Source organism: Propithecus coquereli, unplaced genomic scaffold (assembly GCF_000956105.1).
Source record: "Propithecus coquereli isolate 6110/MARCELLA unplaced genomic scaffold, Pcoq_1.0 Scaffold137, whole genome shotgun sequence".
Lineage (NCBI taxonomy): Eukaryota > Metazoa > Chordata > Mammalia > Primates > Indriidae > Propithecus > Propithecus coquereli.
The window spans coordinates 3138536-3155644 of NW_012137969.1; the positions used below are offsets into that span (position 1 = coordinate 3138536).

Sequence of the window (17109 nt, forward strand, 5' to 3'; positions counted from 1 at the left end):
CCCGCCCCCCGCCCCGGCCCGCGCGGCCCGGCCCAGGCCGCCCGCGGGTTCCGGGCACCTGTGGCCACGGGCCACCGAGGACCTGTGTCGCCCGGGCACCGCCGGCCTGAGACTGGGCCACCCCGCGGTGCCGACCTCGGGGGCGGACCAGGACCCTGCTGCCCGCGATGGTCCCGCCGGGCCAGCCCTGAGCCCCGCGCCCCTACCCCCAGCCCGGGAGTCTCCACCAACTTCTGCTCCGGAGCTCCACTCTGCCCCTTCTTTTGGCGCAGGGCCACCTGGGCAGCCCTCACAGTGCCGACCCTACGGAGTGCCCAGAAAGGCCACCGGGTAGGCTCGCGCCTCCCTGGCTCTTTCTGGATGGAGGCGCTTCCGGAAGGAGCCAGCTGCATGGTTTGGCCTTCACCTTCCAGCCTCTGCTGACCACACCTCCCCTAGCGCAGAGGCTGCCCCGAGAGCAGGAAATGCTGTACCAGGTGAGGCCCAGTGGGTAGCTGGCCTGGGCGACCGGGACGCTTCCCTGAAGTGGGCTCCGACTGGATTCCCAAAAGCTAGAGGGACGTGGAGTCAGCCTGTCTGGGCGAGAGGGGAGGACTAGATGTGGGGCCACCTCTGTGCGGCCAGGGCGGACTCTCAGGAGCGCTGGGCACAGGGCCAGGCGGGCAGCCTGCACTGCCATGTGTTATAGTGCTCTGGACACCTGTCTCCCAGGCAGCTGAGGTGGCACCAGGAACACGTGGCCTGCTGGTGGCCTTAGAAGGCTGGATGAGCCCCCAGAGCAGGCCACGGAGGCAACAGAGCTGAAGGGGGCAGGGGGAATGTTGGTGGACAGTCTCTCTTTTGTTAGAGAGCTCTCCCAAATGTCCCTTCTGTGACCTCACCTCCCCTGCCTTGTGAGCGCCTGATTCCTGCAGTTGTCTCAGTGAGACACAGCTGCATGGGCTGCCCTAGGAGCCCCGTGCAAAGTCAGAAGAAGCAGCCGGGCCTCTGTGCAGGAATGGGGTCCAAGGGCTGCTGCCACCTCCCTAGCCCTAACCCTCCAGGCCACCCTCGCCCCCTCTTCCCTGCTGTGACCTGCAATGAGCTGCTTTTGCAGCTTTTGCAGCAGGGGTGGAGCTGCCAGCTCTGGGGTAGCCTGAGGCAGAAGTGAAGGGCCTTTGGGGGTTGGTGGCACCCAGCAGGGGGCTTGCAGCACCCTGGCCCATCTGAACAGCTTCCTTCCTTCCTCTCAGCACAGCCGGCTCCCCGGGATCCTGGTCTGACTGCTAGGATGGAGGTGGGGCCGGCAACCAAGACCTTCGTGCTGGAGCTGAGATGTCTTGAGGATGGGGGCCCAGGGCCTGACACCCTCTCAGGTGAGAGGCTGGGAGGGGCTCTTAGACCCCTCCAGGATCCTTGACAAAGCCCCAGGCCTGCCGTGGCAGAAAGAGGCCAGAGGGTGGTGGGTAGCCCACATCGGCTCATGTGTGTAACATGGCAGCTTTGCCTGGGGATTTTCCATGGTGGTTCTGTCAGGCTGAGGTCCCACTGGTGAGGGGCTATCTGGAAGTATGACTGTCTCAGCTCCCAGTCCCCACGTTTATGCTGGCTGGAACCCACTGCTTTGTGTCCCCAGCAGTTAGGGGACACCGTCATCCTCCCACCTGGCCCTGGCTCCCGACTTAATTTCCTCGATGGAATTCAGGTGCTGGCAGGCTCTCTTCCTCTGCCCCTCCTGCCTCAGACATTGGCTCCGTGGCTTCTTGTCCCCTGTGGCCTCTAACCTTGTCCACTTTTCCTTGACCTCTGCTTCTATCTGTTTTTTCCACCTGATGCCCAGAGGCACACGTGGTCCTGCAGGACCTCTCAAGACCTTTCCCTCTGGGACCCACACCGGGCAAAACTCTCTGGTGGCCACGCTCTCCAGAGCCGGTTTCCCGTTCTGTGTTTTAAGAGTGCTGGGCAGAGGGGCAGGGTTGGACAGAGCTTGAAAAGGACCAAGGGAATTGGAGGGGTTGGATGGGGATGTGCGGACTAAACAAGGATTCTTCTGACTTACAAATTTAACTGACAAAATCTTGCGAGGGCGTACACATCAGACAACACCTAACTAGATGCTCACTAAAATGCCTTCGTTAAAAATGCTGAAACTGCTGTCCCAGGAAGTTAGAGCTGCCATATGGCCAAGCACTGTGCTAGAAATGAGATTTGCGTGGAGGCATGATCTTGCTTCCACAGGAGGCGGTGCGAGAAGGGCATGTCTATGAGACATCGGACTCACTAGGGGACAGGTTTTCGTGGCTGTCTTCATCTGCCATGTGCATCCTCCCAAGGGGTTTGAGTATCTATGAAAAAATCAGCTCACTGATCCATTAGCCTAAGCAAAGGTTATTAGGAATATTTTACTGAAAGGAAATTATACACATGCAGATATCCCTTGGTTTTGTTAAATCAATATATTCCTGGTAACGTGGCCAGAAAGCACAATTTTATAAATCAAGCCATCACTTTCCATTACCAGACTGAAACTGTGGTGCTGTAAGAAGAAGAGATGTTGAAATCAGACTTGGGAATGGAGAAAGCCTCCTAGGGTCACCCATGTAGAGAAGAATTAGGATTTCCGGATAGCACAATAGTCACACTCAGAATGAAAAGCTGAATGTGGATGTTGCACAGAAAGGGAAACCTTGAGTGACTCTGGGTAATGCAGCACTTACCCCGTGCCTTGCTCAACGCCAGCGCTCCACGGTTATCCTCGTTCTCACAACGTCCCTGAAAAGGATTTATGTCCTTTAGCAGAAGGGGAGACTGAGGTTCCCAGAAGTTAAGTAATTGGTCAGTCATCATGTCGAGGCTGTGAGTCAGTCCTTTCCATTCCGGAATGACAATCTAAACACTTCCGGTCTTTAGGCAGTTTCGAATGGAGCTAGTTGTATCCTTGGTACTTTTTATTACTTTGTGAACTAATCCTGACCTGCAGGGAGAGGAAATTTTTAAGCACCTACTAGGTTCTAGGGAATATGCCAGGGTCCTTCCTGCTTTACTGCTTAAGGGGATGGTGTGGGTCTCACTAAGCTGCGAGCCTGCAGGAGGTTGTACAGCTGCCAACTGGTAGAGTTAGGTTCTGAGCTGAGGACTTCCTACCTGGAACCTAGTGGTCTCTCTGACACATTGGTGATTTTTGGAGACTACTAGTGGTAACACTTCTAGGCAGCTTTACAGAAATTCTTTACTATTTACAGAGAAGGCGAGTTGGCATTTATTAAAGATATGACCGTGGCTGAGGTCAGAGTTCAGCACAGGGCTGATGGCTTGGCTGTTGGAGTAGTCGGTTCACTGAGTTCCACTGGGTGGCGACTAAGCACAAGAGATTTCTCAGGGAATGGTGTCAGGGAGCCCCAGGCACCCATGCTGGTGTCAATGTCACACAAGCATGGAGCTTGTGTCAAGGGAAGCCCAGTGGAGAGGTCAGGGAGCTGGTGTCCAAACTGGGGTGACCAGCAGTCCCTTGGGCATATTTTCCAAGCCACACTCCCACCACCCCCATAGCATTTCAATCTCTGCTGTGCTGCCATTATCATTTGATCCAGCACTTTTGGGTCCCTGCTGAGAGCACATTAGGGTATCTTTGAGTGGCTGTACATGGGCAGGGGAAGAGGACAGGTCCTGGGGTTCTGGACAGGAGAGCTATCTGTAGATCTTTCTTTCCTGGCTTCCTGCCATTTCTGCTACAGGTGGCAGCGGTGGGAGCGAGAGTCAGGAGGAGGAAGAGGCTCAGGAGGACAGGAGCAGCCCCCAACAGCCAGCAATCACAGCCCCAACAGAGGCCAGGGAAATCACTGAGGGAGCCCGGCTGGAACAACAGGAGTCACAACAGTCAGAACAGCAGCCAGAGCTGCAACAACAGCCACAGCCTGAGCAGCTGCAAGAGCAGCAACCACAAAACCAACTATTACGACATCAGCCAGAATTGCAACAGCAGCAGCAGCAGCAGCAGGATGGGCAACAGCAGCTATCTCAACTACAGCAGGAACTACAGGAAAAACACCAATCCATGCAGCATCAGGAACTGAAACCAGAACTGCAGCAAATGCAACAGCAACAACAGTTACAGGAACAGCAAGTGCAAGAGCAACAGCTATTACAGCAGCAGCATGAACAGTTACAACAGCAGCAAGTGCAAGAGCAACAGCAGCAAGTGCAAGAGCAACAGCAGGGGCAAGTACAGCAGCAGCAAGTACAAGAGCAACCATTGTTGCTGCAGCAGCAGAAACAGTTACAGCAGCAGCAAGTGCAAGAGCAACAGTTTTTGCAGCAACAGCAGGAACAGTTACAGCAGCAGCAAGTGCAACCATTGTTGCAGCAACAGCAAGAACAGTTACAGCAGCAGCAAATGCAACCATTGTTGCAGCAACAGCAGCAACAGTTACCGCAGCAGCAAGTGCAACCATTGTTGCAGCAACAGCAGGAACAGTTACAGCAGCAGCATCTGCTGCATCAGCAGCAACAGTTCCAACAGCAGCAGCAGCAGTTACTGTTGCTACAGCAGCAGGCACAATTACAGCAGCAGCTGTTGCAGCAGCAGCAGGCACACTTACAGCAGCAGCTGCTGCAGCAGCAGCAGGTACAGTTACACCAGCAGCTATTGCTGCAGCAGCAGGCACAGTTACAGCAGCAGCAACAGCAGCAGCTGTTGCAACAGCAGCAAGAACAGTTGCAACAGCAGCAGCTGCAGCCCCCTCCGATGGAGCCAGAGGAGGAGGAAGAGGTGGAGCTGGAGCTCATGCCTGTGGACCTGGAGTCGGAGCAGGAGCAGGAGCTGGAGCAGCAGCGGCAGGAGCTGGAGCGGCAGCAGGAACTGGAGCGGCAACAGGAACTGGAGCGGCAGCAGGAGCAGAGGCAGCTGCAGCTGAAACTGCAGGAGCAGCTGCAGCAGCTGGAGCAACAGCTAGAACAGCAGCAGCAGCTGGAGCAGCAGCAGCTGGAGCAGCAGGAAGTGCAGCTGGAGCTGACCCCCGTGGAGCTGGGCGCCCAGCAGCCAGAGCTGCAGCTGGAACTGGTGCCCGCTGCAGGGGGCAGCGGGGCGGCTGTGCCGGGGGCTCCTGCCGCGGTCGTGGTGGCCCCGCCGGGCTACGTGGTGCTGCAGGAGCTCATGGTGCTGCCCGCCGTGGCCACGCCGACCGTGGTGGCCATCCCGGGCCCGGCGGGCAGCGCGGCGCTGACACCTGCGCGGCAGCGGAGGCGGCGGCGCGCCCGGGACCGGCCGACCATCTGCGGGGAGTGTGGCAAGGGCTTCAGCCGCAGCACGGACCTGGTGCGGCACCAGGCCACGCACACGGGCGAGAGGCCGCACCGCTGCGGCGAGTGCGGCAAGGGCTTCTCGCAGCATTCGAACCTGGTGACGCACCAGCGCATCCACACGGGCGAGAAGCCCTACGCCTGCTCCTACTGCAACAAGCGCTTCAGCGAGAGCTCGGCGCTCGTGCAGCACCAGCGCACGCACACGGGCGAGCGGCCCTACGCCTGCGGCGACTGCGGCAAGCGCTTCAGCGTGTCCTCCAACCTGCTGCGCCACCGGCGCACGCACTCGGGCGAGCGGCCGTACGTCTGCGAGGACTGCGGCGAGCGCTTCCGCCACAAGGTGCAGATCCGCCGCCACGAGCGCCAACTGCACGGCGCCGGCCGTTCGAGGGGCCTCGGCCTGCTGCGTGCCCCGCGGCCCGCAGCCCCCGGAGGTCCCCCGCGCGCCGAGCAGGCCACTGCGCCCACCGACAAGGCTCCGTGAGCCGCGGAGCCACGCTGCCTGCGGGAAGCCCCACACCTAGGGCGCAGGGGGAGGACACCTTGACCCCGGCGCGTGGTCGCTCGCTGGAGACATCTTGGAATGGCCTTGGGGGAGGCCAGCTTCCATAGTGGCCCGGAGTCCCTGAAAGTACGGGGTTCACACGTCATCCCCCAAAACGATCCTCAAGAGAAAAGCCCAACTGGGGCAGAAACAGCACGTGGGACACATTTGTTCCTGAGCAGCGTGGCCAAGAGGGCTGCCCAGTGAGAAACGAGAGCCACAGAGGAAACTCTCAGCCACAATTGGTGACATTTCATGCGGACACGAACCAGGGAATCAAACACATGTCGTGAAATGAGCATGGGAAAGATTTGATCCTGGTGAAATTATTTCAAGGAGAAAAACGGGCAAAAAAAGGAAACTTTATGTGCACTATGTAGAAAACTGATGAGGGCATTAAATTGTCCTCAGGGGCATTTGCCTTGAAAATACTTTCTAGGATGAAAATTCATCGGGGTGGATGCAATTCTGATGAAAATGCCTGTGTTCATAAACACAGGGTCAGAGTGTTCCCCGGGTCAATGTGCAAATAAATGCCGGGCAGACGTGCTCTGGGCCAAAGGTAAAACCTTCCCTCCAAGGGAGTCCCGGGCTCTGCTGCGGTGCTCCCCAGCCCACTGCGCCCCTTAATGTCCTCTCGAGTAAGAGCCTATGGCTGAAGCAGGGGAGTTCTAGGGTTGTTTTCCAAAGTGTTAGAGGAAGGATCTGGAAAGAGCTCCCGGGTATCCCCACTGTGGCCTCCCTGGGATCCACCGGCTCTAGGCTTCTCAGATGCTGCCCAGGGCCATGCGCCTTGAGACCCAGGGGCTGGGTTCTGAACCAGGCGACCATGGCGGGTGGGGGAAGACCTGCCAAGCAGACCCTGCCCCATGCCGGGGCTGGGGGAAGAATGTTGGGGACAAGGACAGTGGGGGCAACAGAAATGCTCTTTATCATGTTTACCAAATCGTCTGGGGTGGGGGCTGTGAGAGCAGCAGCAGTTGCTGATGCCTTGCGGAAAGGGGGTGGTGGGGGTGGGGGGTCCCCCACCACCTCTGGTCCCCAAGCACTTCCTGCTCCACCTGACTTTTCATGTGTGTCCGCTTCTTTCCTGCCCTTCTTTTCCCTCCCTGCTTCTCCTTTACTAACACAGCCTGCTACATTTTTACAAATGTGTTGGTAAGTGAGAAACAAAAAATGAAAAATAAATTAAAATGAGGAAATAGTGTCCTGTCTTTGTGTTTTCGCCTTTGGATTTTGGGTCCTGCCATGGGGCTTCATTTTTAAGGAAAATTGTTGTGATTGCTCCTGAACATGGAACTTAACTGTTCAGGTTCATTGCGGGGTCCTCCCCACCGCAGGGTCCTCCCCACCGCAGACCCACCTTCCAGCCTGAGGCCCTTGGCTGGGGAATGACTTACTTAGTAAGACCCTCATGGGAGGGACGGGGACCAGAGGTAGCGGCTTTGTAAGGACCAGCCTGAATCAGTTCAGTTTAGTCCAGCTGCAACCGGGAGTGCTGTCCTGGTGATGAGTCCAGCCCTATGGGATGGCCACTCGGGGGGAAGTCGTGAGCCTGGATGCCCCATTCAGCACTGAGAGTCCTTGATTCTGAGACTCGACCTGCCAGATACTCTCCGGCCCCTGTTAACCGTTCTTGTGTCCTCTTGCCCCCAGCTGTTACCTCCAGCAGTCCCTAGCCCCAGACCTTCTTTGGAGGACAACCCTAGGGCTGCTGGGGCCCCTTTAACTCACCTGTGCAGAAAGCCAGATGTCCCTGAGAAGTGCCTTCCCCTGTGGTTGCCCTTGACCTGTTCAGACAAGTGTGGGAGGAGGCTGCAAGCCAAGCTTTCCCGCTCCTGGCCAGGATGACTCGGAGGCGTGAGTCACATTTGACTTTGGCTGTGGGATCCAGTGAAGCGTTCTTTGCAGAATTTTGCTCAAGACTGCACCTCTACTCCGCTTGCTCTCTTTCCTTGTCCCACTTCTCTTACTCTGACACCACCAGGGAGCATGTCCTTAATACATCACTCACTCATAAATCCTCGTTTCAAGGTCAGTTTCTCGGGAGCCTCCCCTGAGACTCATGGTGTCACCAGTGATCCTGGGAAGTGGAGTCTAAAGCTGAGATTCTGGGCTTGGGTCATTTGCCCATCGGGTAGCAACAGGGAGCTGCTTGTTGGGGGGCGGCGAGTGGCGGCTGCCTCTCGCTGCTGTACCGATAAGCAGGACAGGCTATCGGGTGGGAGGGGGCGCTGAGGCTCATGCGGTACCTTGAGCATGGGAGATACTTAGGGGCAGCGGTCACTACAGGGACTGTGGGATTGCTTGGCTTGGCCAAACACAGTTCATGCCATGATGAAGGAAAATGAGGGGTTCAGGCCCACAGTCATCAACCGAAGTCACAAAGGGGCAGTCAGAAGGCCCCCATGCAGGGTCCAGAGACCCCCATTTCCTTTAGCCAAGGGCAGGCTGCTGCAGACCCGGCACAGGACCCAATGCAAAAGCAGAGAAACTTCAGAGAAGGCTGGGCTAGACCCACATCAGGGCTCTGATGTGGAAAGAGTGGGACCCTCCAGCTTGGATTGGGGGTATCTGGGTGACGTGCTTGAGAACACTGAGCTCCCTCCTTCCCCCAACCCTCTCAGCCTGCAGAAGGAGCCCATTTTCCCTTCCAGAGATAGCAGCTGTATTCCCCAACCCTTGCCTGAAGACCACACAAAGGTCTCACTGAGGCAGATGTCTTTCAAGGCAACACTTGTTCCCCTTACGGCCTGCCCCCACCTCCCTTCCTGGCTGTGAGACCTATAACCAAGTTCTAGTCCCAGCACGGCCTGGCTGGGGGGTGCTGATTTTGTGAAGGGAGGGAAGGACTTATTCACCCAGGGAGCTGCAAGACCTGGCTGCTGCGTACCTGCAGGTACCCAGAGAGCACGCTGGGCTGGGCCCTCCCTCCGCTAAGGAGAGCGGGCATGTGCAGGGGGTGGGTGGCCTGCTTCCTCAAGGAGCTCAGCAGTGGCTGTTCTCTCTGGGGAGACCAGGGCTGACATTGGAGGTGCTGTCATGGAACTGGACTCCCTCATGTCCATGGGGGTGGCAGGATCCAAGAACAGCAGTGGCCACATGTAGTGCTTAACCCCCAGGGCAAGGTGGATGTAATTACTGAAGTTGGCAGAAAGATTGGGGTGGCTCAGACCTCAGGGGGGCTGGAATGGCGGGGAACAGACCGTGGTGTCCCCAGGGATGAGAAAGGTAGGCAGCCAGCTAGGGCATGGCTTGATCTATATATCCTCCCCCAAAGGTCAAGGTGTGACCTTGAAGGCCATTGTCAGTTTCCCCAGTGGGACGTCATCATCTCTTTCCCGGCTTCTGGATCTGAGCCAGTTCTCAGACTTTATGATGCCACTATGTGTGGGATATGTAGACAGTAGTAACTTCCCCAGCTCTTCCCCGAGTGGACCTAGAGCCATTTACCTGAGTTAAATTCGCCGAGGAGGCAGATATCCAGATCCTCCAACAGGAGCTCTGACCCCAAGGGTTTGAGTCACCCCATCAGGGCAGCCCCTAGACCAGCAGGAGTGCTGGAGGCAGGTGGCTCTGGAACAGGATGGAATGGGAGAGGAGGAACGTTCACCAGTGTTCTCCACCCACAAGGGGATTAATTCGAGATGTATGTGGATCTGTCGGGGCAAGGAGCGGCCTGCAGCAAGCTCTGATTCTCTGCCCGTCTCTCTGCCTGGATCATTTGGATGGATGCGTGGCCCCAGCCGCCAACACCTGTGGCTCTGCCATGCCAGCAGAGGATGGGCCGTTCCTGGGAGTGGAAGTCCCTGGAGTGGCCCTTCACCAGCGCTTGGGTATGGGCAGGAGAGCCCAGCTCCTGTGCCTGCGGTCAGGGCGACTCCGAAGCTTTACTCCTGCTCCAGTGTGGGAGCAGACGGGTTCCCTCTGTGGGACTTGCCCTGAGCCTCTCACCCTTCCTGTCCCATGTCCCCTGCTCTCACCTGCCTCCCCTGGCTACATTTCCTTTATTAATCACATGCACACAAATGGGCTTCTCAGGGCTGCTCTGGGAAACCTGACTTAAGATGCTCAGATGGGGCGGATGGGCACAGCCTTGTCTTAGGAGGGAGGGAAGAGCCCAGGAGGCCAGGCAGGCCCCAGGGATTGAAGAGCGTTGGCTGAAGACCTCCCAGTGGGAGAGGGAGACGCAGATAAATGACCATGCCGTGTGATGGACAGTGGGGACGGAGCAACAGCCTCTGCCTTGGGGGAGAGTCTTCGTGGATCAGAGGCGTTTGCAAAGTGAGGGCTGGAGAGACTGGAGGCGGAGGCATTCCAGAAAGAAGCCACACCACATGCAAAGGGTCAGACTCAGAGAGGCCTGGTGTGGCTAGAACAGTGACAGTTTCAGGGCAGCTGGGAGAGAGGTGCTATGGGAGAGAGGAGGTGGAACAAGGGGGAGAGCTAGGCAGGGGCTAGGTGTTGTGGAAGCACATGGCTTCTAAGCCAGAGGTGTTTAATCCTATTGGTCAGTGTCTCCCATACTTTGATCATTTGCATGTTGTATCTATTATATCCACCTGTACTACTACTGACAGTATTTTTCTTAAATGACCGATACTGTTCTTTTTAAAAATTTTATTTATTTTTTTATTTTTTGTAGAGACAGGGTCTTGCTATGTTGCCCAGGCTGGTCTTGAACTCCTGGGCTCAAGTGATCCTCCTGCCTTGGCGTCTCGAAGTGCTGGGATTATAGGCATGAACCTCCATGCCCAGCCTTTAAATAGAGATATTTAAAACAGGGACTTTGTTTCATCACCATAGATGGCAGACCAACGGGGCAGCTTTCTATGGAGGGGGTGAGCACAGCTAAGCCTGCTACATTTCCCAGAATTCTCTTTTCTGCTTCCGGGCAAGTTTGGCCACACCAGGTGCTCATTGTAGGTGCAGAGAATACGGACGGGGTGTGAAAGGAAACAGCTATAAATGTCAGCTACAACCGCATGACCAGTTGCAGAAATGAGGGCTATAATAGTTACGACTAGTTCATTCTTATTTTTCTGTGAAGCTATTTGTTTTATAGTAATATATTAACCATTTTTTCTCTCTCCCTCTTCTGTTTCTCAAACATCTAACATAAAATGCACTAATCGTAGTTAACTTTGTAACTCAGTATTTAAGTTACTAGAAATCTAATAGAGAGCGTGTCTCAGCAAGAGGAATGATATCTTCATCTGAAGATGGAGAAAGGGCCTTTGTATCTTCTTTTGGGGAAAGAGTTTGTGTGGTTTTGGTCACACGAGGGTGGTTGCACCATGTCAGGTGGGCTGTCGTCACTGTTTGGAGGTTAAGTATGATTTGTTACTTTGACTCCGCAATATCTGAGTCCATATTAGTGATCACCTCAGCTCCACTTCCATCGCAATCCTCTGCCTTACACTTTAAAAATCTCATTGTGAACCACCAACCCATGATGGGTTTCCCAGGGGAAAAAAAGCCAAATCACACTTAAAAATAGAGAGCATGGGTCAGATTGTAATCCCCAGTTAACTGCCTCCCATTTCAGCGATAGTCTCCTGGAGCCGGGTTTTTTACTGCTGTCTCCTGGAAAGAGACATGTGGTGCTAAGCGGGGAAAGTCACCAAGGTTCTGTGGGTTCCCACCTGCGGAGGGACCTGCAGGCATTGCCGCCTGGGTCTGCACTTGCTGGGCACTGCCTCTGTCCTGGAAGTTTGCCCAGGCATCTTCTTCCCATCTTCTCCCCTGCAAAGGCACCTTCGGCAGCGTCCGTGAAGGTGACTGCAGGGTTGAGGTTGAGTAGTTTCATTACTCACGTGACAAAACCCCAAAGGAGCCCAGCCATGAATGTCCCAGGGCCACTGCTTTCCATCTCCCCTGCTGCTTCTCTGCTCCCCTGCTGAGCGTGGGCGAGTCCCAGGGCCATCCCGAATGTCCCTTCCCTGTCCATGTCCTCCCCTCAGGTGGCCTCACCCAGCCTTGGCTTTAACCACCATCCATTTGCCCGGGAGTCTCACATTCCTATCTCTGGTCCCGATGCCTCTCCAGAACGTCACAGTGTCCTCCCACCTCCACTGGGCTTTTCCACTGCGGTAGGCATCTCACATAGAGCAGACCTGCTCTCTGTGCCCCAGCCCCAAGGTGACTCCTGAGTCCTGAAGCCTGGTCAAGTTTGGGCCCTGGAAGTCCCCGTGAGTCAGGCCCGCCCCCCCTGCTTTCACTTCTAACCACAACTCAGCCCAGTCCCCCGCTCTCCTCACTCCACCTATCCCGTCAGCAGGCTGGGCAGCAGGGACAGGGAGGGCATCATCTCCCACACCCCGCAGGGACAGGAGCCACCACCCTGAGCCATCTCTCACCCCTGCATCTTTGCCTAGATTAACGTTCATGGAGATCCATCATCGGGGCAGTGGCTGGCCTGGTCCAGTAGCTGGGCTGCCCGCCCTTCCCACCTGCCTGGCCACAGTCCCTAGGGCTGCTGCCTGCTGCCCGCACCCCAGCTTCCCTGCACACTGGGCCCCTGTCCAGGAGGCCCTGAAGGCTCCCTCCTCTCATCCTGTATCTGACTGCGATTCCATGTCAGGAGGCGGGGAATCCCAGGTTGCAGAGACCCACGACACTCGCCCCCTCACAAGTCCCAGAAGAGAAATCAGAGAGAGACAGGGCTGAAGGGAGGGGAGGAAGCGACAGGAGCTAGTGACCAAGCCCCAGGTGAGCCCTGGGCTGTGATGCTAGAATCCCCGTGCCTGAAGGCCAGGGGCCAGGGCTGGGAGAGGCCTCCAGTCACTGACCCCCCTCCCCCGCCTCCCAGCGCGAGTCCTTAGGGTGTAACCCACATGGCTGGGGGGTACCAGGCAATTTCTGGTGGGGCACAGAGGGAAGATCAAGTAACTTTGTGTCGCAGGGTATATTTGCCTTTGTTATATGGGTCACATACCATTATTGCCATTTGAATTATGTTATCTTTTTGGTTTTCTTATTTTCCCTTAGTATTTCCAGGTTTTACTCTCATGTGAATTCCAGGATCTTGCAGCGTCATCTGATGGCCAGAAGACCTCTCTGCCTGAGGAAGCAGCTCAGGGACTCTCAGACATCTTTGCTGATCCAGACACGCGGCCCTGAGGACAGGAGCCTCATGGGACTCTGCCCGCATGGCCCTGTCCTCCTCCTGAATCGCTGATCCCCAGAACCAGCCTTTTGAAGGACGGGGATGAGCATCCAGCGCTGATGCCATCTGTATGGTGCCTTTGTACAAATTTTAAAAATGTGCCCCTCTTCCCAGTGGACACAGCCTACTCTAGGACCCAGGGCTCTGTGGAGAGAAGGTGGCTCCCCCACCGCCTCCTGCCTGCAGGCTGAGCCACATCAAGTGGTTCCTTGACTTAAGTCAACCGTGGCCCTCTTCACTCTTCCGCCCTCATTCAAATTGCAGGGCACTCTGCTTTTCTGCGATCCGATCACATTTCTCCCATTCTGTGCTGGCAGCCAGTTAGGCCTAATCCAAACCTCAGAAGGCTGGCTTACCAAGTGAAAACACACAGTAGGATTGAAAAAAAAAAAACCCTCACAAAGTTCCCAAGAGTATAGTCTTAATTTTTCATGGAATTATCATGTCTGCAAGGGTTTTTCAAAGTGAGGCATAAGGTGGTTTTTGTAAGGAAGTCAGGAAGGAGCTCAAGGTTTTCTCTATTTTAGGGACTAGCACTAAGCAGAGGGACCCAGGTGCAAAGCTCTTCCTGCCCCTCCATGATGTGTTTAGTCATAAGAATGCCAGAGGGGTAGGGGGTCATTTTGCTTTCTTAACAATTAGGTCAATATGTCTTTGAGCTGCCCCTCGGGCTGTATTTGTACCATGTCAGGTGTTGGCTGGCTAAGCCCAGAATTCTCTGGTAAAATGGAAAATCTGGCAATAAGACAAAGTCAAATCTATAAAACACAAAAGAGCACACGTTTCTTATTGGTCTTTTCTCCCTTTGAGTCAGCTGTGGTATCTTTTAAGAAATAGCGATGGTCCTCCAGTGAGGACGTGGGAATTGGAATCCTAGCCACCAGTTGGTACATGACAAGTTTCCTTGCCTGTAAAATGGGAGCAGCAGTGTGTATTGTGTCCATTGTTCCAAGTTGGGTGAAGTGATACGTGCAAAGAGGCCTGCATCACAGTAGGTACTGGGAATATGTTTTTGCATCTGAAGCAAGGAAGAGTCTAACCTATTTTCTGGTTAGATTCTCTGTGACATAAGGCTTTCTACTATTCCAAGGTTAAAATGTTTAGACACGGTAGAAATGAAGACTTTGTGAGGACCCTAGTGGTAGAAGGACACAATGATGACCTTAGGATCCTCCCCTGCAGAGGAGAATCCTTCCTTCTGCTGGGGTCCCAAGTTGACTCCATCCAAGCCTACGGCATCAACCACCACCCAGACATCTCCCCTGAGCCATGGACCTGAGGACTCATTGGTCCCCCAAACTTGAATGTTCCAAAGATCTAAAGCTCAATTGGGCCACACAGAGCTTTCAATCCCTGGCTAAGCCTGCAATCCCTGTTTTTTCCCTTCATTGGCTGGCAGCACCATCCACAAGACACAAACACAGGAGTCCTTCTACCTGTCCTCTGTTTCTCCTAATGCATTCTGTTTCAGTTGACTATTGCTAAGCAATAAACCACCCCAAAACACCGGCTTAAAACAACAAACACTTTGTTATTTCTCATGGTTCTTCAGGTTGCTTGGGCTCGGCTGGATGGTTCTGTTCCACGTGATGTTAGCTGGGGCTATGTCATCTGAGGGCTCAGTGCAGCTGGGATTTCCAAAATGGTTAATCCCAAGGCTGGTAGTCGATTCTGGCATTCAGCCAGGATGCCTATTCGTAACCTCTCCATGTGGCCTGGGCATCTCTCAGAAGAGTGGCTGGGTCCCAAGAGAGAGCATTCCAAGGGACCTGGGTTGGAATGAATTAACTTGATTCTTTGCCTGAGAAAGTCTTTATTTCTTCTTTGTTCTTTTTTTTTTTTTCTTTTTGAGGCAGGGTCTCACTCTCTTGCCTAGAATAGAGTGTAGCGGCATCATCATAGCTCACTGCAACCTCACACTTCCAGTTCAAGCGATCTTCCTGCCTCAGCCTCCCAAGTAGCTGGGACTACAGGTGTGCACCACCATGCCTGGTTAATTTTTCTATTTTTTGTAGAGATGGGGTCTAACTCTTACTCAGGCTAGTGTCGAGCGCCTGACCTCAAACGATCCTCCCACCTCGGCTTCCCACAGTGCTAGGGTTACAGGTGTGAGTCACTGCATCTGGGCTCTCTGCCATTAATTTTGAAAAATTCTCAGCCATTATTCCTTCAAATATTTCTTCTGTTCCTTTCTCTCTTTATTCCTCTTCTGGCATTTCCATTACACATATGTTACATCTTTTGTAACTGTTCTACAGTTCTTGGATATTTTGTTTCATTTATTAAATTCTTTTTCCCTTTACATTTCAGTTTTGGAAGTTTCTGTGATGTCTCTTCAAGCTCACTGATTCTTTCCTCAGTTGTGTCTGGCCTACTGATGAGCCCATCAAAGGCTTCACTTCTGTTACAGGGTTTTAGATCTCTAGCATTTCCTTCTGATTTCTTTCTTAGAGTTTCCATCTCTCCACTTATATTATCCATCTTTTGTTATCTATTGTCCACTTTTTCCATTACAGCTCTTGGCATATTAATCATAGTTGTTTTAAATGACCAGTCTGGGGCCAGGTGCAGAACCTCATGCCTATAATCCTAGCACTCTGGGAGGCCAAGGCAGGAGGATCACTTGAGGTCAGGAGTTCAATACCAGCCTGAGCGAGAGTGTGACCCCATCTCTATAAAAAATAGAAAAATTAGCTGGGCATTGTGGTGCACACCTGTAGTCCCAGCTACATGGGAGGCTGAGGCAGGACGATCTCCTGAGCCCAAGAGTTTGAGGTTGTAGTGAGCTGTGATGACGCAACTGCACTCTAGCCTGGGCAACAGAAAGAGACTCCATCTTAATCAATCAGTCAATCAATAAATTACCAGTCTGATAATTCCAACCTCTCTGTCACATCTGAGTCTGTCACTTCAAACTGTATTTTTGTCTTGAGGTATGCTTTGTAAGTTTTCATTGAAAACCAGACATGGTATACCCAGACTGGGTAAAAGGAACTGGACTAAATTAGGCTTTAATGTGAGGTGTTATGTTTATCTGGCTAGGAGTTAGGTTTTGTTTACTGTCTGCTGTAGCTGTAGGTGTTAGAGGCTAAACTTTCCTCTCGTCTTCTTGATTTTGTCTCCTCTATCATCTTTTTATTTCTTTAGAGACTTCTTCAATATGGTCCGAGACATGCAGTTCACTCAATTGCATTCCCCTGTTATTACAGAGGAGCCCTACTGATGTGGTGATAAGGCATGGGAGAATAAGAAGCATTCTATAATTTTACATTAGGCCTCAGTCTTTAGCAAGCCTGTGCCTGTGGGCTGTGACCTTCACAGGGAGGTTAGAGAGGGCTGGAGCCCCATCTTTCCCTTCCTGTAGTTTAGTTAGGCTCTGGCAAAATAGTTTCCCTTGAGAGTCGGTCTTGTTAAGAAGAACAAAATATGCTCTGGGCATATTTCAAAAAGGCTACTCTTGGGCTGGATGTGGTGGTTCATGCCTGTAATCCTAGCACTCTGGGAGGCCAACTGGGGAGGATCGCTAGAGCTCGGGAGACCAGCCTGAGCAAGACTGAGACCCTGACTCTACTAAAAATAGAAAAAATTAGCTGGGACTGGTGGTGCTTGCCTGTAGTCCCAGCTACTTGGGAGGCTGAGGCAGGAGGATCGCTTGAGCCCAGGAGTTTGAGGTTGCTGTGAGCTAGGCTGACACCACAGCACTCTAGCCTGGGCAACAGAGCAAGACTCTGTCTCAAAAAAAAAAAAAAAAGAAAAAAGAAAAAGAAAAGTTCTGAATCCAGACCTGCTTGCTCTTTGTTTAAGAGAGGAGAAAGTTTCGAGGAGGTGTTAAAGACCAGCTAGCCCCACAGACAGACTTTCTCTTTGATGCCATCAGAAGTGAAGGAGGAGGGAGAAGGTAACCACTGCTCCAGAATGGAATTCAGTGTTCTGGAAAGTCCTTTTCCAGCACCTCCTAAAATATCACACCTCTGTCTTACATGACCTATGGGAGGAAATTTAAATTCCTTAGCTCAGTGTAAAAGGCTTTTCAGACACTCCCTGGTCCCTTTCTACCTTGTAGGCTTTTTTCTACCGCATTCCAACAGTCACTAAAAACTCTGGCCATAAATCTACT

The 17109-nt window shown here is 53.6% G+C and overlaps 1 protein-coding gene across 1 annotated transcript; it reads left to right on the forward strand.

The window, feature by feature from the left end:
* The first annotated feature begins 399 nt into the window (after nucleotides 1-399).
* Nucleotides 400-6201, forward strand: ZNF853 (zinc finger protein 853). The gene is made up of 5 exons (XM_012638942.1): nucleotides 400-476; nucleotides 1233-1355; nucleotides 3714-4177; nucleotides 4244-4420; nucleotides 4508-6201. Exons 2-5 carry the CDS (start codon nucleotides 1271-1273, stop codon nucleotides 5762-5764), a joined length of 1983 nt encoding a protein of 660 aa, XP_012494396.1. The 5' UTR covers nucleotides 400-476; nucleotides 1233-1270; the 3' UTR covers nucleotides 5765-6201.
* Nucleotides 6202-17109: the final 10908 nt, after the last annotated feature.